Genomic DNA, 25,768 nt, shown 5'->3' with positions numbered 1-25,768 from the left:
TGCTTAAGTGGATTTTAGGCGCTGTTTTTTGAGTTAAGAAAAAATAAATAATCCTGGTATAGGATGGATTCACATGACCCTTTAGGTAAGGCCTGGAACTACTGATACAAAAGTGTCCGCGCGTTCACCAGCTTACACAGTTTGATTCCTAATTTGGCTTAGATAACGTTGGAATGTTAAGCCAACTAAAAGCTTTCTTGTTTACTATTTTCTGTTAGAAAAGCCTTAATGACCGACAGTCGTTAATGTGAGTTTTACCTGTTACAACAGTAATTACAACTAAAATTAATCACGAATCAGACAACACACAGACAATTTGTCTTTAGGGTGTTATTATTTTTATGGAGTATTGTATGAATGAAGCTGTAATTAGTGAAAGTAATATATTTTTACTAACACAGCATTGATCAACATTCAATAAGTACGTCGAAGTAGCCGATAGTGATTAAAGATCCTCGAATGGACACCACGGCCTAGCCACGTAGCGCAAGAGATCCACCAAAGTAGTGGCCAGATGATCTGATAAAGGTCGCTGGACGCAAGATGCTTACAACCGGTCGTTATCGAATGGAAGTCAAGCCTATGTTCAGCAACCAACGGTAGTCCTATGGCTGTGCTGCTGATAAAACAGTTTATCTAAAATTAAATCAATGTATCTGATAGAAGAGTTGTAAAATGTAGGTAAACCAAATAATTTTCAACCTTTTATTTTTAAAAGCCTTGAAAGTTTATGACATTGTGTGTTTTTATTATGTCTGCTGTAAAATTCTACCGAGTCACGAACGCCTACAAACTTAGTTTTAGGCAAAACTATAAAATATTGAGCGACCCTTTTATCCTAGATAAAACTTTTAAAGGTTGAAATGTGAACGCCCAAATGACAATCAACTTGTAATTTAAAAGTAAAAGTCATTCTGACAATTCAATTAAGTATTTTAAATAATAGTTTAGCACCATCGTAAAATATTTAATCATAGAAACTATTTTTTTATTGTGAGCAAAGCTTTTTAATTTTTCTCTGGTACCTACTTGTAAATCTAAGCTAATCCCCAGATATTTATCTAGCTTTAAATAACTACAAGCTAGTTTCACTTTTATCTCATACTTCGACTCCCAGGATTTATTTAACCTTGATATAAGAAATTTCATCTAAAATAACGTTTTTTTTTTACTTTAATTGCAATGAAATGAGTATATGACAATATTAATAGATTACAGTTATCGGCACGGATATTGAGCCCTGACCTTCACCTGCGCACAAGCGATTTACTGCCTTATTGCCTTATGCGTACGGGTGAGCAAAGCGATCCCCACTCTTCCGCCGAGAGCTCAATATCCGTGCCGGTAACTATACATCTCGGTCCAATATAAATAAGCCCAACAACTTGACTAACTTGGACCAAAAAACAATATTTGTTATACATTAACAACCCGTATTTACGCGTAAACAAACAATAAAGTTCGGTGCATTCCACATACAACCTAATTTAAATTTCCATAGAGTCACGGTCTATAATCATGGCGGAAAACTTATTGAAATTGGCCTACAGTTGTAATGTTAGCATAGATAATGATAGAGTGCACCTGTATTTTAAATAATGGCCGACAACGAACAGCTGACGTGAATTAGTCAGCAGGTATCGATTGAAATGTATCTTTAATTAATATGTCGATAAATCATGTATGGAGTTTCAGTGATGACATTGACGTCGTGAAATTATTGTAATAAATGGTACGAGTGAAAATAAGTCTTGATGCAACTTAGTTTCTCATTTGGTTGAATTATTTTGGACTTCTTTGGCAACTATCCTTGTGAATCCTTGTAACTGTGTGACTGCTGAGAACAGAACATAATTAAATAAGGGAAACATTTTATTCCCTGGGGCGCAGATGGAAGAAGTTAGGCGGAGTACTCATAAACCTGTAATGCTAACGATCTTATATATTTTCACATTATAAAGTTCTAAAATGCAGTTTATATTAATTTTAAATGCCATAGCTTAATTGTTACATCATGATAGAATTATTTAATTTACGTAAAAATAGAAGTGTAAAGATTTGTAATGTATTCAGATTTTTATATTGATTATTTGTATCCTGTTATCCCTAATTGCATCACAATTTTTTTTACAATAAAATAAATTCAGTATAGAACATATTAAAAATGAACGCAGCCTTTATTTAAGGATATTGTTCACTCAAATTCCATTTCGAATTAGTAAGATTAGTCCCGTGTTTTCCGATTTTTCTGTTAGTCATTAAGCTTACTCAAAATTAATCATTTATTTTCCTAATTAAAAACCACTTTACAACTCATAAAACCTACATTAATTTCACTGTAAGTAATATCATATTCGCGTGATCACCATTTTTCCAGTAAAAAAATGCAACAAAATAAATTTCAAATATCGAATGTTATTTTCGCGTGTTCGCGGCAAACAGGGAAATGGCCGCGTGGTTTTGCTGAGGCAGCAAAGGAGTTACTAAGCACAGCCAAGAGGTTCGTATCGACTATACGCGATCTAGGAGACGAAGGGGGCCTATTATCGAAGCCGATTTGGTTTTGTTTTTGGGCCTCTTTCGAAGAATTCCGACTATTTTCACGCTTTTCTTGGGTAGGTATGCTTTTAATATCTGTCTTTATGGCCGAATAGAATATAACAATCAGGGTATTTAAAAAAACTGCTATGGCTACAAACGCCATCTATAGGTACATATTCCGTAGATTGATGAAAAAAAAATCAAAAAAAATAAAGGTCATTAGTAAACACTTTGCACATTATTACATCAATAACACTAAAAATATTGAAATAAAACAAATCTGAAAAAAAACCCCACCTGGAATTAAAAACCACTTTATTGCGTTTTTTATTGTTTCCTATAATAAGAAAATGCAAGAACAGGTTAACAAACACAGTTACAGGAAAGGCTAATTAATATTAGCGATGTTTCTATATTCTTACTATCTTTTAGATTTCTATGTAATACGTGACTCATAAACGAGTCTGGGAGGTTTTTTCGTGTCTAATGCACCTAATTAGTTCAATTCGTAATTTTCCTATAAGCAACGAAGAAGGAAAATTCAATGAAAAAAAAACCTACAGTTACTTAGGTATATGGTTTCTACCTTTCATAATAGTCCCCCTGCCCAGAAATAATAATAAATGACTTTTTAATAAGTTTGTATGTAGGTACGTGATTTCTTTCACGCGCCCATATTCCTGTGAACTTTGTTCATAACAGAGAATTATAGTACCTATATGTTTAATGTCTTTGGTAATAAATACATGCGTAGTACCTATATGTTAATTTACTTTATTTTATCGACTCCCAAACGAGTTACATAGGTGGTTCCAGTGATATCTTCTCGATCCAACACCACTCTTCAAATTGAAGAATAGTGATGGACTCCATACTAAAAATATGTGCACCTACTACGAAAATTACACAAAATATGATGATGATAGTAGTTTAAGTTTATAATAACGTTTACCACATTAACATAATTAACAAACCGTTTCATGTTTTTTTTTTTGTATTTACAGTTTATGCTTGTATTCAGTTTTAAGTATTTAAATAATAAGTAAATAAGAAAGTCGTCTGTCACGCTTTCACTAAAACAACGGATTTAGATGAAAGGAGAATGGACGAACCGACGAACTGTCTCTATGTTCTATCTTATTATCCTTGTAACTAACAAGGTAGGTTACCTTTTAAGGTTAGGCACTAATTCTATTGATCACGTTTGATATAAATAAACAAAGCTTTAGCTCCATATTTTGTACTTAACCGTAAATCTAGCTTAAGAAGCCCTGAAGTTGCACAGATATTATACTAGTTAATAATCAATTATGGTAATAGATCTATTTTTGAACCATCCACGGAAGTAAACAGAGGAAAACAGACACAAAAATAAAACTTATATCTTTGGGAAAAACCCACAAAACATCAGAACATCAAAAAAACAGGATCGAAATAATTAGGTAAAATAGGCCCAAGTACACCGACAACATAAACGTCAGTTTTCTTAAAACAACCGTTTAGTATGAATTTTTATTACAGCACTAGCTTCTGCCAGCGGTTTCACCCGCATCCCGTGGGAACCTCTGCACGAACCCGAATAAAAAGTAGCCTATAGCCTTCCTCGATAAATGGGCTATCTAACACTGAAAGAATTTTTCAAATCAGACCAGTAGTTCCTGAGATTAGCGCGTTCAAACAAACAAACAAACTCTTTAGCTTTATAATATTAGTATAGATTTCGGAGGGCACGTTTAACTGTAGGTCCCGGTTGTCATTTAACATCCTTGGCAGTCGTTACGGGTAGTCAGAAGCTAGCAAGTCTGGCACCAGTCTTACCAAGAGGTATTGGGTTGCCCGGGTAACTGGGTTGAGGAGGTTAGATAGGCAGTCGCACCTTGTAAAACACTGGTACTCAGCTGCATCTAGTTAGACTGGAAGTCCACCCTAACATAGTTGGGTGAAGGCTCGGAAGATGATAATGAATTTTGAAAGTAAACAGTTGTTTTATGAAACTGTCGTTTATGTAGTAGGTCAACTTGGGCGTAATAAGTGTTATTAAATTGCGTAGGTAAAAATAACATAACATTACGCAAAATGTCCAGGCTGCTACCTATTTATTTTGCTTCAGCTTACTCATGAGCTGATTATCAGCCTGAGTCATGACAAGTAACTGTACTCGGTCCTATATATTTGACACACTACTACTACAGCATATATACAAAGAGTATATTTACGTAATAGAGGGAAACAAACGACATTCATAGTGCATCTTTCATTGTGAAGAGACGTTGACGATTGCGGATCGTAAAATGAGTAAGTTTTTGACATTTTATTATTAAAATATGTGTGCATGAATATGTATATGTTTGAATGCCAAGCTAATTAGGGTTCCGTACCCAAAGGTTAACATGGGACCCTATTGTTTTCGCTCTGTCGGTCCGTCCGTCCGTCCATCGTCACCAGGCTGCATCTCATGAACCGTGATACTTAGAGTTTTGGGGGCTCCCATACGACAAACGTGTTTTTCTACTCATTTTCTAAATAATGGTACGGAACCCTTCGTGTGCGATTTATGTTATTTTGATACCCATTCGTGGTTAAAGGGCGGAACCAATTTGTATGTTTTGTATCAAGGGAAATGGAGCTTGAAAACTGTGCTGTTAGTTTTCCTTAAGTTTGACATTGCATTTTTAACTTCATCTATTTAATTTACTGACCGTCAGTTGCACAAACGTCCATTAAAGTTAGCGCGTCATTAAATCTATTGCTAACAACTTTCTTTGTCAACGAGATAAAAATTGACAGCAATAGATTTAATGAAGCTTTAACTTTAATGGACGTTTGTGCAACTGACGAAAAATCGTTATTTTATTCACTTCTAAAATAGGTATAGTAGTGTTTTTATCTTTATTGCTCTGCATGCTTCTGATAATATTAGACACGGGATGAAAATGTATCTCATTTAAAGCTATAATCTTATTTAAGAATAACAATAAGAAATCGTTTAAAATTCCGCTTTTAGATTGTTGTTCCTACGCTGTATTCATTTCCGAAATGTTCTCTATAACAAGTGTAATAACAATCTTATTATTAAAATCTTTATACTCGCACTAACACATGTGTCTATTCAAATTCAAATTGATATTTAATCAGGGGCCCGATTCTCCTAATTTTACTTAAGTGGCATACGATTCACATTCGACTGAGATCCAATCATGACTCAATTACGATTAAAGCGTATGTGGCATTCCACTATTTTGTGTTTGAAATAAACGTTTTTATCCTTTACTGTCATTCAGTAATCAATCATTTTGTCTGCGAATGATATACGATTGCAATATGATTGTAGAGCAAACTACCGTATAGACCAAAATCACTAAAATGGTAGACCAATCGCAAACCAATCGAATGTCGTTGGAGTACGATTGGTCGTATATTAGTAGCAGAATGCCCGATATGGTTAAAACTGCTATTGCAATTCAATTTCTTTTCAATTTTGACATTATTAACTTAGGAGAATCGGGCCCCAGTTGCTTAAGTATTCCTAAAATCATCATCATCATCCTGCCCTTATCCCAATTTTATTTAGCTTCGGCGCAGCATTTCTTCTCCTTTAAAACTCTTCTATCTGCCGTCATGTCACAAGTAACATTTTTTCTACCATATCGACTAGTTAATAACTTGTCCTAGAATGAATACTGTAATAAATACGGGAGTGGCACAAAAAATAAAACAGCATCAAAAAGATCCCAACTGTTTATTTTTTTAACGACGTTAAAAATCATCAAATGACCCCTCCCGCTGTGGGTTTGCAGCGGTGAGGGAGTGTCAGACTCTTACTGACTAAAAACCGTCGTGTTCCGTCGTAGGCCTTTTATGTACCTACCAGGGCCGCGGTAACTCTTTCGAAAAATCCCGCAGAAAAGATCCCAACTCACATACACCGTTTTTGCGTAAAATCGTGACGACCAGACAACGCGGAGTTTTTCCTTTCAAAATTGATAAGAGCACTTGCTAATCAGGTTTTCATTTAACTAAGACGAATTAAGGCTCCAGCAGACCGGATGCGTATGCGTAACCACGCGCGTAGTCACGCGCGTAGTTACGGCGTAACCATGAGTTGTAATGTATGGAAATGTATGAGACAGGCCACACCGCTTGCGTAACGTAGACACGCGCGTCGTTACGCAAGCGGTGTGGCCTGTCTCATACATTTCCATACATTACAACTCATGGTTACGCCGTAACTACGCGCGTGACTACGCGCGTGGTTACGCATACGCATCCGGTCTGCTCGAGCCTTTATTATAATAGGTCAAATGTCTGACAACTAGTCTGACACAGGGGTATCGAGTTGCCAAGGTTGAGTAGGTCAGTTAAGAAGTCGCTCTATGTAAAACATTGGTACTCGGCTGCATCTGCTTAGACTGGAAGCGGACTTCAACATACTTAGTTGAGAAAAGGCTAGGCAGATGATGACGATGAATCATAATTGGCTATTACACTAGCATTCTGGATTTTCATACACTTTTCTATGAATTGTGACTTGACTTACTTGACTTAGAGTCCTATGTCCCCTAGATGGGGCAGAGGGCATCCACAGTGCTCCGCCATCGCGTTCGGTCTTGAGCTTCGCGCTTTATTTCGCTCCACGTTCTGCCTATAGCCGCCGCCTCTGCAATGATCGTCCGCCGCCAGGATTGTTTAGGGCGGCCACGTTTCCGCTTCCCTTGGGGATTCCAGTCTATGAATTGTCCGTATGTCTAATTGTGGCTGGGATTCACCGTTTCCGGTACTTACCCAAGCAGCAAATAGACGTGCTATAATGGTCGAGAGCACGTTCTGTTTTCGCCTTTAAGTTCAATAAAAGTCCTAAAAACAGTCGAGTAAAAGTGCTCGAAACGTTTACTCAACGCGAAAAAGGCGCAAATTATTCAGACTAAAGGCCTATTAAAGTGGAATAAGCGCTGAGTAAGCAACTAAAACATGCTGTAAGATTTGAGTAAAAGTGGTAGAAAACACTAGGAGTGCTTTAAGAGCAACCAAAATGCGTATATAGGATATTTAGTTCAATAAACGCAATCGATTTGCTATTATACAGGTAAATTGTGCTATAATAGCGAAGCCGAATTGCTTTTATTCGCCATTTTAGTTCTATAACAGCAGATAGAATGCTTTTACTCGACTAATAAGTGCAGTAAATGATCTTACGGAGACTAATTATATTAAAAATTTCAACTCATTATTTGTAAAGTAAACTACATTTCAAAGGTTAAGAAAAAGGAATAAAGTATTACATTTATATTAAGTTTTTGCAATATGTTTATTTTTACTGTTCGTGTAGCTACTTCAAAACATCATGCGCAACAAGCTTTATTGTTAAACCCAAAGGCATTTTTACATAAACATTCATGCGCTGTCTATTTTCTTAAATTTGGACGACTAATTTATTAAATTAAATATATTTTAATTAATTATATTAAATACTGTGGCCATATTGGTAATCCAGTTGTAATTACAGCGAACTTATTCGATTAAAAGTCAAGTAAGAGTGCTGGTCACCACATTTATAGCACAAGGTATCGCCATGATAACAGGATTTAGGGTTCGCTTATTGGTACGAGACCATAAAAATCATTTTAATTAAGATTATTTTTTTGAAAATTTGGGACGGGCTTGGAAGGAAACTCATTTATCAGATAAATGTAACGGATGTGGCCTTAGCACAAACGATAAGTCAAACTGAAGAAAATCAGTCAATAAGGTTTGTGGATCTTTAGGGAGAACATGTGGCAGGCGTTTATTTAAAACAGTTGCCAGGTGTCTGAATGCAGCATGAGATATATTTAATTGAAGAGCCCATTCTCTTAAATTCATCTGAAAATTATTATCTTCGACACTGTCTTTTTCACTGCTTTCTGAATCAGAACTGATTTCAGAACATTCAATATCTGAACTTATTCCAACATCACTTGTATGACTCGGCCCTAGTTCTTAATATCGTCCGTCGTTATTTACATTGTAAATTATTGTGTTACTTGAGTCTACGGAACCACTTAAAATACTCGGACTCGCGCTTGGAAATTCACAATGGATGGACTTGTGGTGTTACTGTTTCTCAGAACTCTACAATACTACTTTAAGCTGAGTAAATACCGTATAAAAGCTTTTATACGAGTTAATCTATAAGTGTGCAGTAACAGCAGCAATCTTGCCATCAGCATTTTGATTACGTTTATAGAGCTCTTATAGAAACATAAAAGAGAGCTGAGTAGTGGTTTTATAAATGCACCCAATTCAGCGAATCAGCTATTTTGCAGCTATTATACGACTGTTATAGATCAAACGATCGAGTAACGAGTATTTTAGACACTTTAATTCAGCATCTGCTAAAAGGTGGAGTAAAAGTGCTAAAACATAGTGCTGTAAACGTTTATTCGACGTCCATAAAGCACACATTAGCAAATATTGCCAAATAGTCGAGATTACCGCTCTTATACGATAAATGAGTATTTTAAGAACGGTTACTCGGCTCTTATACAATTAAAGGCTGAGTAAACAAATTCTTACTCGACTATTTTGCTGCTTGGGTAGGTACTGCACGTAGGAACTTACATTTCATGGAAAAGATAAAGCCTATACCTACATAATATAGAGGTGGCTATACTTAAATATAATATATTGAAATTTTTGTATTGACATTTTTAATGAACTCATTGTAAATTACTTAGTAAAATGAGCTGTTTCCTGTGGTTTTAACAGTATCAGCTCTAAAAATTTGTGTTAGCCTACCTTTCCTTCTAATCGATTCAATCCAAGAAACATACATATTATATACTTAACCGATTTTGTATAATTTTTCAGGTTGCCTGAAAGCGTTCGTTCTCGTGGTGACTACACTACTGGTCATCAACTACGTATCAGGTATGTTTTTGAAGGTTTTCCTTTTCCTTATATGTATACTTTCTTAGGAAATTATATACCTAACGATAAAGGAAAATGCGTCAAAGAAAACTGATAAAATAATAACTCATTTGTTGGAAAACACCAATGGAATTTTTCGTTTAAGGAAAATGATAACATTGAGGTTTGGGTCTTCATTGGCAGACTAAACGTTTTTCTTACCAATACATGTCAACCCTATCCATATATACACCTCACCTATATAGCGATTGGCAAGGATACATAAAGTTTTGTGATTACAGCACTTTTCTTTGTGTGTTGGCTAAAGACAAAATTTTCCATGTATTCTGCAGCATGACAACACAAATGTTTCTTCTGGTCTACTCACTCCAGAAAATAATAACAAAATTCGTGCATTTCTAAAATGCTCACGAAAAGTCTACATTTGATTGCTCGCTAACAAAACTGCATCCTTTGCGTAGCATAAAAATGTTGGTAAAATTTCAGTATTTTGAGGAGACATTCGACTGTGTCTTTATAGACGACCATTTTTCTCCACCTCGAATGACAGCGTGGTCACTTTAGAACGATCTTTTAACGATTGTTACAAAGCAAATATAGTTTTTGCGTCGTGACATTTTCGGCAGACATTGTATAATTAGTTCCACCATCATTAAATTATTACGAAGACCAACAAAACAATACCCAGCGTCGGCCTCAATTTTGACTGATTGGCTTTTCGACAACTACGAATGCGCAAAAACCCTGATACGTTTTACTAGATAGAGGTGTCATCAGCATTCCATAGGCCCGCGCAGTAGCTTATAACCTTCCTCGCTAAATTTGAATTTTTCAAATCAGTACAGTTCCTCATTAGTTCGCTTATTTGAGGGATCCAACAATAAACACATTCTTCAGCTTTACTGTAATTATAGATAGAGTCCTAGAGATTACTTTTTACAATATTTGAGCTTTCTCCCGCAGCTGGGCTGAGTCACGGCAGCTGTCCGGACCAACACAAAGTGTACAACGACAAGCCGAGGTGCCACTCCGACTCCGACTGCCAGAAATGGGGCAAGGTCTGCTGTCCCAACCAGTACAACACCAAGTCCTGTGTGGACCGCGCGCCTTGGCGTAACACTGCTGACCGGGACTCCCAGAACAAGTATACTGGTAAGTTAGGAGTTCTGAAGACAATTTTCCGAGGTTTTTCTGACTGTAATAGCGTCCAGTCCAGTCTCACTTAGGAGATCAGCCAATATCGTAGGACATATTATACTGCATAAGTTTTTGCGCAGACACAGGTGCACTCTCTTGGACCAATATGACGCAAACTTTCTCATTATTATCTCAGCCTTTTGCGATCTACTGCTGGATGCAGGCCTACCTACCCTAAGAGTGTGTGCCACAGTGTCCGTCTTTCTTTGAAGAATAATTTTAGAGATCTAATTTTTATAGTTTCAAGTTCATGGTGTCCTAAATAGTTACTTAGCAGTCTTGAAAAGAATTATAAGAATACCTGTAAATAGAAAATTGGTCATGTTGTCTTATGTGAACCTTTCTTTATATTTTCCAGGGGGTGGTGGTGGCGGCGTCTACTGTGAAGGTGTCAAGTGCAGGCCCTACGAAGTCTGCAAGCCTGACCCCATCACCAAGCGGCTGAAATGCCAGCGACCTTGAGTTACAAGCTAGTTTTTATAGCTTAACCGCTGTATAGAGTTCTCGTCTTCGGAGAAGGTAGGAAGGGGTAGTGCGGATGTTGGGCTCCTAAGTTCCGAAGATCCTTCAGTCCCGCAGACGAAACTCAATATTACGGTTGCGCTATACCAAGGCATGTATGCCTGTTTTTTTTTTCTAATTTTATAAAAAAAGTGTTTGTTTTACGCTTTGAGTTTTATTTTTGAAATGATGTAATAGTCTTTCACATAAAGGAGTTAGAAAGAAGATGCCATAAGGCCGTTTAACAAGCAGCCATTCCAAATCTTCGTTTGAGATAAAATCGTTGCTATGTATAAATTACTAGGGGCAAAACTTAGTTCCTCAAAAATTTAAAGGCAACAGTGATTTAAGAAACGTTTAATGGAATATAAAAGGATTATATAGGGAGAAAACTTATATTAAGCTTAGGGCCTGCTACACTTGTTACGTTTGGTCTTGGGGTCCATCTTGCACACTTCATACGAGTTGCATTTCACGTTGTCGCAGTAAGTACCGGTTCCCGCTGAAAATATAAAACGATAAATGAAAATCTGGGTAAAGAGGGAGACGAAGTCAAAAAGAATATACCTAATTATCTCAAGTACGAATGTGCAGGTTCTATTCCAGTGTGTAACTTTTCTAATTTATATCTTTCTATCTAAGCATATCGTGAACACCAGTGATTGAGGGACAAAATACAACAGCAAGTGTGGTAGTTAACGCTTTTTGCTTCTCCATAGAAGAAATCCCGTGCCTTGCAGTCGGTCAATACATATAAAAGGCTGATAATGGAATTCTTACAACGACTCTGCCTTTTTCAGTTTGACCGTTTGTTAACCTAATCAAGCTATATATTTTTTTAAAAGAACTGCTACACTTCTGTGATCCTGCCTCCTTATAACCTTTATGACAACTTACACTGATATTTGCTGCCAGAGCTGCCAGTTCCCTGTCCGTTGCCAGCGGGCACGGTGCAGGACTTGGCGTTGCATCCATTGGAGCAACACACTTTACCGCACTCTAAGTCTATAAATAATCTATAGAACAGCTTACACTGATATTTGCTGCCAGAGCTGCCAGTTCCCTGTCCGTTGCCAGCGGGCACGGTGCAGGACTTGGCGTTGCATCCATTGGAGCAACACACTTTACCGCACTATAAGTCTATAATCTATAGAACAACTTACACTGATATTTGCTGCCAGAGCTGCCCGTTCCCTGGCCGTTGCCAGCGGGCACGGTGCAGGACTTGGCGTTGCAGGCGTTGGAGCAGCAAACCTTGCCGTTACACTCATAGTATATGTATAATCTATAGAACAACTTACACTGATATTTACTGCCAGAGCTACCAGTTCCCTGGCCGTTGCCAGCGGGCACGGTGCAGGACTTGGCGTTGCAGGCATTGGAGCAGCAAACCTTGCCGTTACCGCACTCGTAGTCCTGCACGCACTTGGGACTGCAGCCGTATACCTTGGAAGGGAGGGGGCAGTCTCCGGCTGGAATTGAGAATGATGGTGATTAGTTAGGTGACGGAATTTCCTTAAGCTTGTGGATGGATGAAGACATTCTGCAACAAAGATTTCGGATTGTGCCTAATGCCTATGAAATAAATATATCTACTTACATCTTAATGAAAGTACACCCTTTCAATGAATTTGAGCTCATTATTTGAAATGGATTCCTAAGATTATGATTAGTTTTCTCAACTAACTGACTAATAATAAATAACGCATATACAACAAACCTGTTTATGGAACGTTCACCCTCTTATTATAAAACGCGGTATCAAATAAGTATCGGCTTTTGTACTACCTTTAATCCACCTTTAAGTACGACCTTGAAAAAACGTTATTACAAAACGCAGTTTATCGCAAGTCCTATTACTATCTGTAGTACAAAAGATAAACCATCGAGCCCCCTAGTTTAACTGCAGTACTTAGTCGACAAACGTCAAATTCCGACATTATTTACTTTTGAGGTTATTTGTTTTGTGATGAAAAAAAACGAAAGTGGATATAAATATGTGTGATTTGGAATACTTGGATGTGTTAGAATACTATTGAGAGTGTCCGGGGACTCAACAGAATGCGTCATCGACAAAATCTCTTCAAATTACCTGACGACAATTTTCGATATAAATATCGATTTACGTTTTTCGAAATAATAGTCAATTGAATGCATGATGATAATCCAGGATGATCCTATGATGCTCAACTGGGCTCGCCATAAAGTAAGTAGCCTTTACAGTGCAAGTAGGTTGCCAAAACATCCTAATTAATTGTATACGAGTCAAAGTTTTTATTATGGATGTTTGTTTATGTTCCACACATAAACTACCACATAGATTTTGATGAAACTCCGAAAATATATCAGATTATCATACAGTCTATTGTTTATTTACAGATTCAAGACTATTTTGGCGTTTTGCACGCCGTATCTCTGCCAGTAATATGCAATGTTTGTAAAAGACTGGAAGCTTGCTAAAATGTACAAAAATGCCTAGATGAGAAAGGGAACAAGATTGTGTGATGAAGAACAGTGTCCAACATGTATCAGTGCATTTGACTGTATAAATAGACATCGGAATAAAATATAATTTTCTACTTTTATGTTGTTTCAAATGTTTCATTTTCTTTTGGTAATTTAATGCACACGATATTCTGTGTGTAAGTTATTGTGCACTTAATTTTGAAGAGGTTCTAATTAGATGCACAACGTCTTATTTAATCATTTAAATCGGGATGAAAATAATCCAAATTATTTCTAACCTAAAAACAAAACAACTCGGATACGCGCGCTGACGTTCCGTTATACGCGCAAACTCGATAGTTGTTTAAAAGAGAATAATTGGATCATGTATATTGTTAAAAGATACTAGAAATATAAAATTACCTTTAAATAATAAAAAGTAATATTTTCAACTGCAGAGATATTTTTTTTATTATCATAGTTATTTATTTGTCATCAAAATAGACTTAACAAAATAATGTAAAAAGGAACGGCGCATAGAATTCGGAACGATTGAGCGAATGATTTAAATATTTGTTGCTTATAATCTGTGGATATTATTTGAACCACACACACACACAGACAAATCGAAGTACTAAACAGTCTTCTCTTAGTCTACGTTTTGTAATAAGGATGTAAAGACTATCGTAAGTACCGTAACAAACCAAGACGTCTTCAGTCGGGTTTAAACCACTACTTGCGGCAGTTTTTATAATAAGAGGGTCAGCGTTTATCTTATCAATTAATAGCAGTTCTCCATAAATGGTACAACAGCTCTGATTAAATAATTAACTTAATTGACCCCAGCCATAGGAAAGGTGATGTCAAGCGAGGCTAAATATAAATATGAATAATGCAGTTTTATACCCAACTGTTAAGAAAGAAGGGTTATGTGTTTCGCACAGGTTATGTGAATACATGTCAGTTCTTATGTATGTATGAGATCCTCCTTGTTCAACGACCGTGGACTATCTCATGTAAGGGTTCCATGAAGGTCGGAAAGGTTACATAAAGCTGCTTCTCAAGGTGCATTAACAGGTAAGTAGATCTTACCTGCTTCTGAATAAGCCACCATCAGCACCACAGCCACGACTGACAGGAAAATAGTTGCGGAACCTGAAACGATAAAAAAGAAAAAATAAATGAGAAAAATTTTATCATCTGCCTTATCATCATCTGTCTAGCCTTTTCTTCCTTAAGGGATTGGCTTCCAGGGTATCCGGATACCTGAATACCAGTGTACCTATCTGACCTCCTTAACCCAGTTGCCTAAATAACCCCTTGCTCCAACAAGGTGACAGACTTTCTGGCTACTAACTACTCGAAACAACTGACAAAGATGAACAATATAACGCGCCATGACATAAGATGTTTGGTTACGCATCCAATGACCGACCGCGCTAAGCGTTGCTTAACCTTTGATCATTCAACTCGAGTGATGTTACTGAACCGCGAGCTCTCTTGTTTATATTATTATCTGTTCTGTTGGAACTATTAACATAATACCTATTGTATTCGCAATCATCAATTTTTATGTAAGCCTTATTAGGAGTGATATAGACATCTGTAAGTACTGAGGAGTTGTAATTGTAAATTATTTAGCTCGCTAAAAGTTATCGCAACAGAGCTTCGAAACAACTTTCTCATTCATTCATATTTTGAAAAACTTCTTGATGGCCATGATCCAAACCTGTATGCGAATAATATTGGACTAACAAAGACATAACAATTATTTACCGACTCTTTTACGGTTTAATAAATGGCAAAAAGTGATTAACTGGCTTGCTATTTATCTTTGTTGTTATTGCAAAACAGGAAAACTTGTTATAGGTACTTATTATTCTTATGTGCGTTCTATTATTGTGGCTATCCGCTAGTTAGAGCTTAGCTAGGCTACATAAGGCTTCGTCACCTGCTATGGCGTGTGCTGTTGTGTATGAACCGCCTAGTCTACAATTATATTATCTAGATACCTAGGTACTAATGTAATAAAACTGAAGGGTTTCTATGTTTATTTGCTTGAACGAGCTATTCTCGGGATCTACAGAATTAATTTGATAAATTCATATATTTAATGAAGCCTATTTATCAAGGAAACCTAGAGGATCTTATTGTCCAAGTGCGCCCGGATTAAACTGCTAGTAGAAACTTTTGTAACAAAAAAATTCTGTAGCGGTAGAAAAGGCAGGTTAGCGACTTCAAAATCTTCTTAAATAACGCTAATCTTGCAATAGAAAAAAATGAAAGAGGGTCGTGAGGGTCTTTGCTCGAAACCTTGATTTAATACTCTTATTATATCAGACTTTTCTTAAACACCTATTAAGTTTAATATTCTAGACGCCAAGCCGTCATCAGGATTCATATAAATTATGTAAATAGTTATTTATCGATAAATATCAGGCGTTAAATGTTAGTAAGTCAAGGGCGACAGTTCGCACGACCACCTCAACATATTTACTAATTAACCTAGTTTTATGAGGACTCGGTGAGAACCTAAATTAGCTTTCCAAGTAAAGTTACCGGGGTTGCGGAATTGTTGGTAAGTGTTACCGTGGTCCTGGGACTCAAGTGGCTCCTGAAGGACCATGCATGGGTGGGTATAATGAATAGGTAAAAGGTTGACTTTCAATACAGGACGATGGTAGTTAGAGTATGGAAGGAGAAAACATGCTGCGCCGACCCCAAATAAAATTGGGATAAGGGCAGGAGGATGATAATGATGATGGTAGTTGTTACGATAATTTTTCCAAAAAGGTAGAGTCAAGAGATTTAGAAAGTCTTTATTTTCCTATTCTAATTTAATTTTGTGGAAACTTAGTTTTAAGTCGTATCTATCTATGCCAACAAAAGACGAGCAGCGAAACATATACGTTTCGCTGATCGTGTATTTATATCGTTTACGATATCTATACATATAATAAATCTGTAAAAAAACTGTGTCTGTACATTGAATATATTAAAAAAAGAATAATTGGGTGGGGTTTAGAAACAGTAATGGAGCCCAAATCCAAAAAAAAAATTCTGTCTGTATGTCTGTATGTCTGTATGTCTGTATGTCTGTATGTCTGTATGTCTGCATGTCTGTATGTCTGTATGTCTGTATGTCTGTTTGTTTGTACACGCTAATCTTCGGAACTACTAGACGGATTTCAATAATTTTTTCTTTGTTGTATCAGTATTAAGCCTGGTCAACATATAGGCTATAATTTATCTTCGAAACTTGAAGACCTGATGCAGAACACCAACAGACCAACAAAACTATAAGAGATACAAAAATGGTGCCATAGCAAAAATTGTTTCATGAGATGAGCATTTTCAGCTGAGATAATAAATTTTAAGATCTGGAACACCTGATGTGGAACCCCAAGAGCCCAGCTTCTCTGTACCATATACAGGTATGACGTTTTAGCAAAAGTTGTTCAACTTGATAAGCACTTTCTATTGACTTATAAAAATTGAAGATGTAAAACACCTGATGTGGAACCCCAGGAGCCCAGCTAGACTATAGCATATAAAGATATGACGTTTTTGCAAAAGTGGTTCAATCTAATAAGCACTTTCTATTAACGTATATACATCGAAGATCTGGAACACCTGATGTGGAACCCCAAGAGCCCAGCTTCTCTGTACCATATACAGGTATGACGTTTTAGCAAAAGTTGTTCAACTTGATAAGCACTTTCTATTGACTTATAAAAATTGAAGATGTAAAACACCTGATGTGGAACCCCAGGAGCCCAGCTAGACTATAGCATATAAAGATATGACGTTTTTGCAAAAGTGGTTCAATCTAATAAGCACTTTCTATTGACGTATATACATCGAAGATCTGGAACACCTGATGTGGAACTTCAAGAGCAATACTACACTTGAATATGACACATGAGCGGCTGAAGTGTGAGAATACCTCGGCGGATTTTAAACGCAGATTACGCGCTCCCTGTGGGTGCGACTCCACTCTGGACGGCCAAGCCAAGCCAGAGGCGTGAGACCTACCCCCGTCATGGTTCACTCCGACCGGCCGGAAATGGGGGACAGTATACTCTCCCTGGAGAACTCAGTATATATAGCCCCGCGGGGTAGCTACTCCCCGTCATCAGCCTCAGATGTCCTGCGGTGCTTATATCTCATTATTATTGTCGTTATTATCTCAAGAGCCTTTGTTCCAATTATGTTAGAGTCAACTTCCAGTCACGATGCTACTGAGTACCAGTGTTTTACAAGGAGCGACTGCCTATCTGACCTCCACAACCCGGTTACCCGCTCAACCCAACACCCCTTGGTAAAACTGGTCAGACTTACTGGTCTGACTACCCATAACGACTGCCAAGAATGTTCAATGACAGCCGGAACCTACAGTTTAACATGCCTTACAAATAACGGTCATTGGTATCCAAAATATACGTAGAAAGTACCTACATACGAACTTAGAAAAGTTGCATTGGCAGGTACTTGCCAGACCTGGAATCAAAGACGCACGCTTTTACTTGAGAGATTGGTTCTCTACCCACTAAACCACCACGACTTCCACTAAGTCACCACGACTTTGTCATCTATTTAATGATTTTTTACGTAATAATACGTGTAATATTTTTGCCACACACAACTTAAATGCGGACTAATTAAAATCACTACTTTTATCCCTATGGTCGCGTCTATTGCGGTTCAGTTCTCAGCGTTTTGTTTAGTCTTCTTTTGTTAAGTACAAAAATTAAATATATGGAACGTTTCTAATGTGTATTCCGTTGTTTTCAAGTCAACGGGCCCTTAAAATTCAATATCAGACGATTCAGATCTTTGATTTTGCTGACCCCGTAGTCGCTGGCATAAGGGACAGGATCCGCGTACGAAGTCGCGGGCAGAAGCTAGTAGGAAATAAGTAGTGTGTAATGCGTTGAAGTAAATTACAGTTTTTGTTGCATTATGTGTGACTAACGTCTTTAATTTTCCTCGGCTCCATCACATTTAGCCGATTCTAGTTCCTCGCACAATTTATTTCATTGTTTATCTGCGTGGTTATTTTTTATTCAACTATCTAATATTTTATTTAATTATGTTCGGTAGGTAAGTATATTGCTTATACGAGAGCCAAGAGAGAGATTGCTTAAAAAACACCAAAGTAGTCCATCAATTAACCTAAACTTCCTCGGGGAAGTTTCCTCTTAGAGCCTAGGGGCTGCGGGATAGTTCGAAAGAGTAATCACAACTCTGGCTTTAGAAGGAACAAAGGTGGGTTAAAGTAGTTCCTTCCCGCTGCACCCACAGTGAGGGTAAGAAGGGTCATTTCCCACCGAATAGAAGAAGGCTTAAACTTTCTAAAAAAAACTATTTTCAAGTCAACACACCTTACGCGGGAAGCAGGAAAGTACCTCAGTATTTGGACAGTCTCCAAGCCTACACAAATTCTTTACATACATAATAAAATAACTCAGCAAATACTTGTACTGTCCAATATTGACAATGATGTTTAAGTGGGTAATGGAATAATGGACATCAGCTCATTGCTATCTGGATTTCCCCTCTTATGTCACGGTTGAAACTGGTTAACTAAATAACTACATTAGGGCCGTGGTCATTTCATTGTGTTACTTATTTATTTTATGGTTCTAGCAACGAACTACCGTACAAAGAAAGTAGGTGCAGAGAAGTCAAGTAGGATATATTTAGGTACCAACAGACTACGATTCGCGGGACTTTTATGCTGGGAAAGTTCCTAGCATAAATATCTTGCGTCATAAAAGAGGTTTTACGAATTTTTTTTTTTTAAACATCCCACCTATAAAGTTTGATTTGGTAATAATGTTTAATCCCTAACAGACGTGAAGGGCAAGATATTCGTAAATGTCTAATTACTCTACTGTACATACTTACTAGGAGCCAAACCCAGAGATAATCTATTGTCATTTGTCATATTATTGCAAACAATGCAGAATTGTTACATCACCGCAAAGAGAGTAGGTGCCAAAGAGTATTAAACCTATTCGACCTTTTCGCAACCGGTATGACGAACTGTGAGAAAACTATTCGTGTTTTACGATTATGATTTATAGCTTGTGTAAACATGCCATTGGTATTACTGGGAACACCTATTGATTGTGCTAAAACAATGCCCAATTGAAGATAACCTCTCATTTTCAAATGATTGCTCAGATCAAACTGATTTTTGTGACGAATTGTGGTCTGGAAGACGTAGGCTTTCGCTTCGCAATATTTTTGGAGAAAATTCGGCGAAAAAGTTCACAAAAAAATTTGGCTATGCTGTGATTGAAGAATATTTTTTTTTTAATTGAAAAGAAAAAGAGAGACGGTCAAATATGCTGCAAATTCAAAATTGAATTAAGAGTTGTGTAAAGGCGAAGAAAAAAAAACGAAAATGGTCACGAACGAGGTGCATTACGAAGAGGCTGAACCCTGTCACACATTTTGCTTCGAAGATATTGGGAAACATAGGACTTCGAAATGCAACGGCGATGACACAGTGACAGTACGTAAGTACCTATTATAAGTTTTTTTATCCAAATAGTGTTCCTAATATTTTATTCAATACTAGCGGTTTTTACAGCGGTAACGGCACTCGCTTCTGTGGGAACTATTGTCCGTACCTGGATTAAATATAGCCTATACATTATATATAGAATTTTCAAATCGGTTCAGTATATTCATATTTTTCTCTTTATTGTATTATTATATAAATTATAATGTACATATACATATTTACATCATAGTGACTTACCCATATTTCTGTCTGGCAATATCTTTAAGTTTACGTGCACTCACACCAAATGGACACAACAAACTGGTTACACACTCTGAGCTTCTCATGTATGCTTGATTAAATTATGTGTCTACGGCCATATTGGCCGAAGTCAACGATAAACATCAATACATTGCGTACCTACTTAGTATTTTGATTGAGTAATTTCGAGGCCGATGAGCAATGTAAGATGCAATTTGGTGTTTGGCGCGTAGCCACCGAGTGACGTGTAGCTTTATCTGAATTCGAAAAATAAATTGAATTTGCTAATCGTTTAGTGTCAAGGCTTTTCTTAGGTCAAGTTTAAACGGCTAAAAAGCTTACAATTAAGTAAGTATAACTTAGTATCCATTTCTTCATGGAAGACAAAACCTACTTCATTTATTTTGTGTAGGCTTTGCTACTGTATGAATTGTAGGTAAGTAAGGGTGTGTCCACATCTGGCGAGTGCACCGCGAATGTGCAGCTTGCGAGCTGCGTGCATTGTTGTTCGAGCCTTGCATAGGTTTCGCAAAAGAGGCGCACCAAACCATTGCCGAGATTGCGCGAGCGCAGTTCGCATTATTCGCCAGATATGGGAGTACCCCAGGGTACAATGACCATAATTACTTATTTCCCCGAATCTATTAAACTCCGATATCATCAAACTGTCGCTAAACATTATAACATAGTCTTTTGGCCACCTAACGTGTCCACACTTCAATCTTCATTTCATATAATAATCACCCGTGACTAGCCGATTTCCCGCAGTTTCACTCGCGTCCCGGGAAACTTCTGCCCTTGCCCTTTATAGGTACAACAGTGAAAGAATTAGACCAGTGAAAGAAGTACCTGGTACCAGCGCCTTTGGAGTTATAAACAAAAACTGTTTCCTCTTTGTTATATTAGAATGGACTACCTATAGATACGTATGCGTAGTTATTAGGTGTACTTACGAGAGCGGTAAACAAGAATCTATGACTCAGAATTATCACTCGCCCTTTATCCTTTGAGTTTACAAACAAACCCATTTATTTCGCATGCAATTGACATACTCGTGAACTTGGAAACAATTGATATAAACATGTTTTTACGCACCTATAGAAATAACTAACGAGCCTATTATTTTACGTATGACCGGCTGCACTGATTTAATTTATGAATCATCAACTGCCTAGCCTTTTCCCTAAATTCATGTTGGGGTCGCCTTCCAGTCTAACCGTAAGCAGCTGAGTAACACTGTTTTAAGATGTATCTAATTAATGAACAAAAAAAAAAGTAGGTACATAGGTATTATAATTAATACATTATAATCATGGAAGACATTGTCTTTCTTGAGTTGGGTCTAATTTCACACATCAATCGTACTTAAACGGTTCATGGTTAGTAGAGAGTAGATTTAAATCTACGTAAACATACGTCTTCTATCGGAATAGGTACCTACTCAAGCAAGTTAACTTTCATTATTACGTTTTAATTAATTAACATGTTCAATAACGTTTTTAACACTGTTCAATAAAAAATAAATTAACATGTTCAATAACGTTTTTAACTGTTACTTCTTAACTGCCTATGTTTGCCATATTCACGCTAATTAAGTAAGTAGTATGTGGTTAGACACAAAGATAAATAAATATAGTGAGGTATCTACTTAGGTAATAATACTGTGACCGGGTCTAGATAATGTGTTTCAATATCTTAATGATTTTATTTAGCCCACGTAATTATTACACAGTGGAAATATCCTTGACATGTCTAATAATGTTTTAATTATCATACGATTTTGCATTGCTATTATATAGGTATATAGCTAGTCATTTAATATAGATATATGCAGAATTGCAGATAATAGTTTCCCTCGGTTTCACCGAAGTCCCGAGGGAACCACTTTCCCAAAACTGTATAAAAAGTACCTAGCCTTTGTTTGTGCTAACCGATCTCCTAATATCGGATATTATATAGGGTAAATACGCCAAACGTCGGCCCCCTTAGCGATTTTCTGATTGCGGTTCGCTATAGCACCGTCAGTTTCCAACGAAAGATAGTTTCTGATGCGGTTTTGGATAGTTTGATTAATCTATGTCATGTTTATAGGCATAAGATTGATATTTCTACGAAAAGAAAAAAGTAATAAGGCTTAGATGCGTCGAGAACAGAAAAACCCTAAAGTCGGCCATTCACGGCCCAAGGTCGGTCGCGTTTTTTCCAAATGTCGGCCGGGTATAGGCTGTTTTAAATTAAGGCAGTGACAAATATTATTAACATGATTTATTTTAGCAGAATTATAATATAATACTAACATTTGTAATTGTATTTGTTTAATTTATAGCAAAATATATTTTTTGTTTCCCCTAAACAGTCGTTTTCACGACCAACCATTTATATTTTTTAAGCTAATAAGAACGGTTTAATAGATAGCAAGTCCCAAACTATAAAGCTACCATAAACATGCCTACAAAACTGTCAACTACTACATTTAAACTTAACTCCTTTACGATATAATGAATTATAATAAATAAATTATTTCATTTTGAGATAATGAAAAAATATAAAAGTATTTTTTCATCAGCCTGTATAGTGGCGCTTGAGTATAGAGGCTGGTCGACATTACGATTATTTACGATTCTAATGTCGGCCCCTATTTCTTGTACCTTATTTCTCGAGATTCAACTAATATCACCCCGGCCGTTATTTGGCTATTAAACGTAAAATAGATCTATTTTCCTATAAGCTTTGCAAATTCTCTTGTTAAGCCAACGGAATTAGTACAATAGGAATTTATAAAATAGACTGCATTTGCTTTAAGTCGGCCATGGCCGAGACTCCGGTTTTAAGTCAAAACTGTTGTCCTAATGGCGGCCTCCTATTTTTCCTTGAAAAATATACGCAAAACGCTGAAAACACTATCTTAAAATATAGTAAAAATAACCCATTAGTGATAATCAAGCTTAAAACAAAAATAAATAAATGTTTTATCGTTCTAATATCAATCCCCAAAATGTGAGTATTCACTTCGAGTAAGCTACTTTACGTGCGAATTTGATGTTTCAACGGCGCAATCGCTACTGACGCTCAGTATGAGAAGAGTAAGTGACAGAATCGGATAGTAACGATTTGTACGTATAGAGTATAAACCAAGGTTGCAATTCGAGGAGCAAAACTAACACTTAATTACCTTTTGAATGAATGCAAGCTGAAAATGTACAGACGGCCGAAGTTTGGGGGGAGGCCGACATTTGGCATATTTACCCTACATACTTTCCGGATATATGGACAATAATATTTATCTATCTGTGAGAGTTAGGACTTCAGCAGAATAATTAAAATTAATCTACTCGGTACATTTATATTAACGCCACCTGTTATATCCTAGTAGAACTTGATCTATAATTTAAACACAAAAGCAAGCTGTACCATTGTTATTAAAACGAGTTACCCTCTCGATGTGATTGAAATCAAATGCTTATAATAAAGATTTATGATTTTCACAAGCATGAGGATATTGTATTGTAGTAACTATAGTGTAAACACTTTTAGTACTCGGCTATCGTTATTCCTACTATTCGATAAGAGAGGTCACTAGTAAAAGTTGAACCTAATGATACAATAAGTATAATAACCATCGGTGCCCTAGATGAACAATTAAAATAGCGCAACGTTACAATCAATGTATTCCCTATAGTAGTACCAATTTGTCTTAACTAATTAATTTAAAGATATTGATGTAAGCCTTCAATACAACAATATCTTTATGTCAATTTCAGAACGATTAAAAATATGACGCGACGCGACGCCTACCGGATCAGGGGCAAACTAAATTCAAAAATTTCGGTTTCAAACGTCAAACCACCAACGAACGGGCGAATGTTTGTGAAAATTGTTTTCTTGTTTGAATTACAAAAACTATCGTGAAATAATAATTATCGTGTAGACAAACTATGATAACTGTGTGATTTGTGTTAATCATTTAACTTATATCGCTTCAATTATGGATCCTTTCACTCAGGTATATAATATGCCGATAATTTATGTATTAACGGTCGCAATCTCCAGAAGGTCATTAGGAATTGCATGTTTTAACAACTGTAACTTATTTTCCAGCGCATGTTAGAGAGGGCGCGGGCCAGACAGGAGAAGATCGATCAAAAACTCGTAAATTCAGGACAGGCAGTTCCGAAAAGGAGGCCACTAACAGAAAACATCGCCGTGGTAAAATCCGAGGGTTCTCCCGCGAAGTCTCCTAGTAAAATATCTCGGGAATGTGTGACGTCGCCTCGTAGACAGTCAAAAGAGTCGATAAAGTCTGAAACTCCATCGAGAACGTCATCGACAGCTTCATCAAAAAGGTCGAGTTTTAAGTCCGATGTTTCGTCGCCTCAGAGGGGAAGGAACGATGTTGTGGTCACCAAGAAAGAGTTTAAAAGTCCGAAGAGAGGGAGCATCACCAGACGCAATTCGGATGTGTCTGTGGAGATTAACATTTCCCACAGGAATGACATACAGATTGAAGTGCAGGTGGAGGAAAGAGACGCTCCTATCTCTGTGGTGTATGACTCGCAGGCGAAGCAGGGCAGCAATGTTCTTATAGAGGAGATTACAGGTATGTACACTTTGTAAGGCAATAAGTTTATTTGTATGTATGAATCTATTTATAGAATTTATATTTTATTGTTACTTATTCTGTTGAGTATTCATGTCCATCCTATCCTACCACCTTTTTTATTTATAACGCAACAGTTCTAGTAGTTATTACTTTAATGCAGCCTCATTTCAAATATTACAAGTCAGAATATTCTATGTTATTTCACTGTTAATATTTCCATGAATCTATGATAGAATAACAACTATGAAATATTTGTAACAGCCTTTTAACAAATGGTTTCTAATACTCACTAGTAGTGTCATACTTATTGATTAAAATCAAGCTCCTACTACATTATTTTCTTTGAAAACAAATCACAAACACACACAATGCATTATGCAGTAAAAAGCCACAATATACTCCTTACATACCTTCTCCCAAAAAGGTTATAGCATAAAGGTATTTATCTACACAAGGAAACACACAGGATGACTAACTCCAAAGCCAATGACTTATTATTTTTAATATTTCTGCCACAACTACACGAAACTCCTTGGTCATTACTCACCTTTAGATAATGGTTCCACTAATTAGTAAATGATTCTTAAAAGTTTAACAACAAAACATTAGTTTATGGTTGTAAACAGAACCTTATTTTTAAAATTAAGCTTAATAACTATTGTGCTTTAAGCAAGTAAGGTGTGTGCTTAGTTTAGTTAAAGAGTGACTAAAATGGCAGGTAAAGAGTGAATTATTATATTTTAGCAATTGGTTTTTGTAAAGACCATTTATCAATTCATGAAATAAGATTAAAATAATAGCTT

General features: G+C 36.6%; 3 protein-coding genes and 1 long non-coding RNA gene across 6 annotated transcripts in view; 3 read left to right on the top strand and 1 right to left on the bottom strand.

Annotated features, from left to right (window-relative positions):
* The first annotated feature begins 4,679 nt into the window (after positions 1 to 4,679).
* On the top strand, positions 4,680 to 11,309 carry LOC126055627 (waprin-Thr1-like). Its single transcript, XM_049845665.2, has 4 exons — positions 4,680 to 4,836; positions 9,388 to 9,447; positions 10,411 to 10,599; positions 11,003 to 11,309. Exons 1-4 carry the CDS (start codon positions 4,833 to 4,835, stop codon positions 11,104 to 11,106), a joined length of 357 nt encoding a protein of 118 aa, XP_049701622.2. The 5' UTR covers positions 4,680 to 4,832; the 3' UTR covers positions 11,107 to 11,309.
* A 192-nt stretch (positions 11,310 to 11,501) lies between these two features.
* LOC110381823 (waprin-Thr1) lies at positions 11,502 to 20,507 on the bottom strand. The gene is made up of 4 exons (XM_064041527.1): positions 20,363 to 20,507; positions 14,683 to 14,745; positions 12,447 to 12,617; positions 11,502 to 11,647 (listed from the first exon to the last, which is right to left on the bottom strand). Exons 1-4 carry the CDS (start codon positions 20,364 to 20,366, stop codon positions 11,550 to 11,552), a joined length of 336 nt encoding a protein of 111 aa, XP_063897597.1. The 5' UTR covers positions 20,367 to 20,507; the 3' UTR covers positions 11,502 to 11,549.
* Positions 12,624 to 13,728, top strand: LOC135118745 (uncharacterized). Its single transcript, XR_010277759.1, has 2 exons — positions 12,624 to 13,351; positions 13,525 to 13,728. It is a non-coding gene; the product is annotated as an uncharacterized LOC135118745 (long non-coding RNA).
* Positions 20,508 to 24,178: 3,671 nt separating the features above from the next.
* Positions 24,179 to 25,768, top strand: part of Scra (scraps) — a 47,178-nt gene continuing 45,588 nt past the window's right edge. For all 3 annotated transcript variants that reach the window (XM_064041374.1, XM_064041373.1, XM_064041372.1), the window contains exons 1-2: positions 24,179 to 24,368; positions 24,464 to 24,962. In XM_064041374.1, the coding sequence (XP_063897444.1) occupies positions 24,351 to 24,368; positions 24,464 to 24,962 (517 nt within the window). In that variant the 5' untranslated portion in view covers positions 24,179 to 24,350. The remainder of the gene's footprint in view (positions 24,369 to 24,463; positions 24,963 to 25,768) is intronic.

The sequence above is a fragment of the Helicoverpa armigera genome, chromosome 25 (assembly GCF_030705265.1).
Source record: "Helicoverpa armigera isolate CAAS_96S chromosome 25, ASM3070526v1, whole genome shotgun sequence".
In the NCBI taxonomy this organism is placed as follows: Eukaryota; Metazoa; Arthropoda; class Insecta; order Lepidoptera; family Noctuidae; genus Helicoverpa; species Helicoverpa armigera.
Note: the sequence above shows the minus strand (reverse complement) of the source record. Positions and strands in the feature narration are given on the sequence as shown.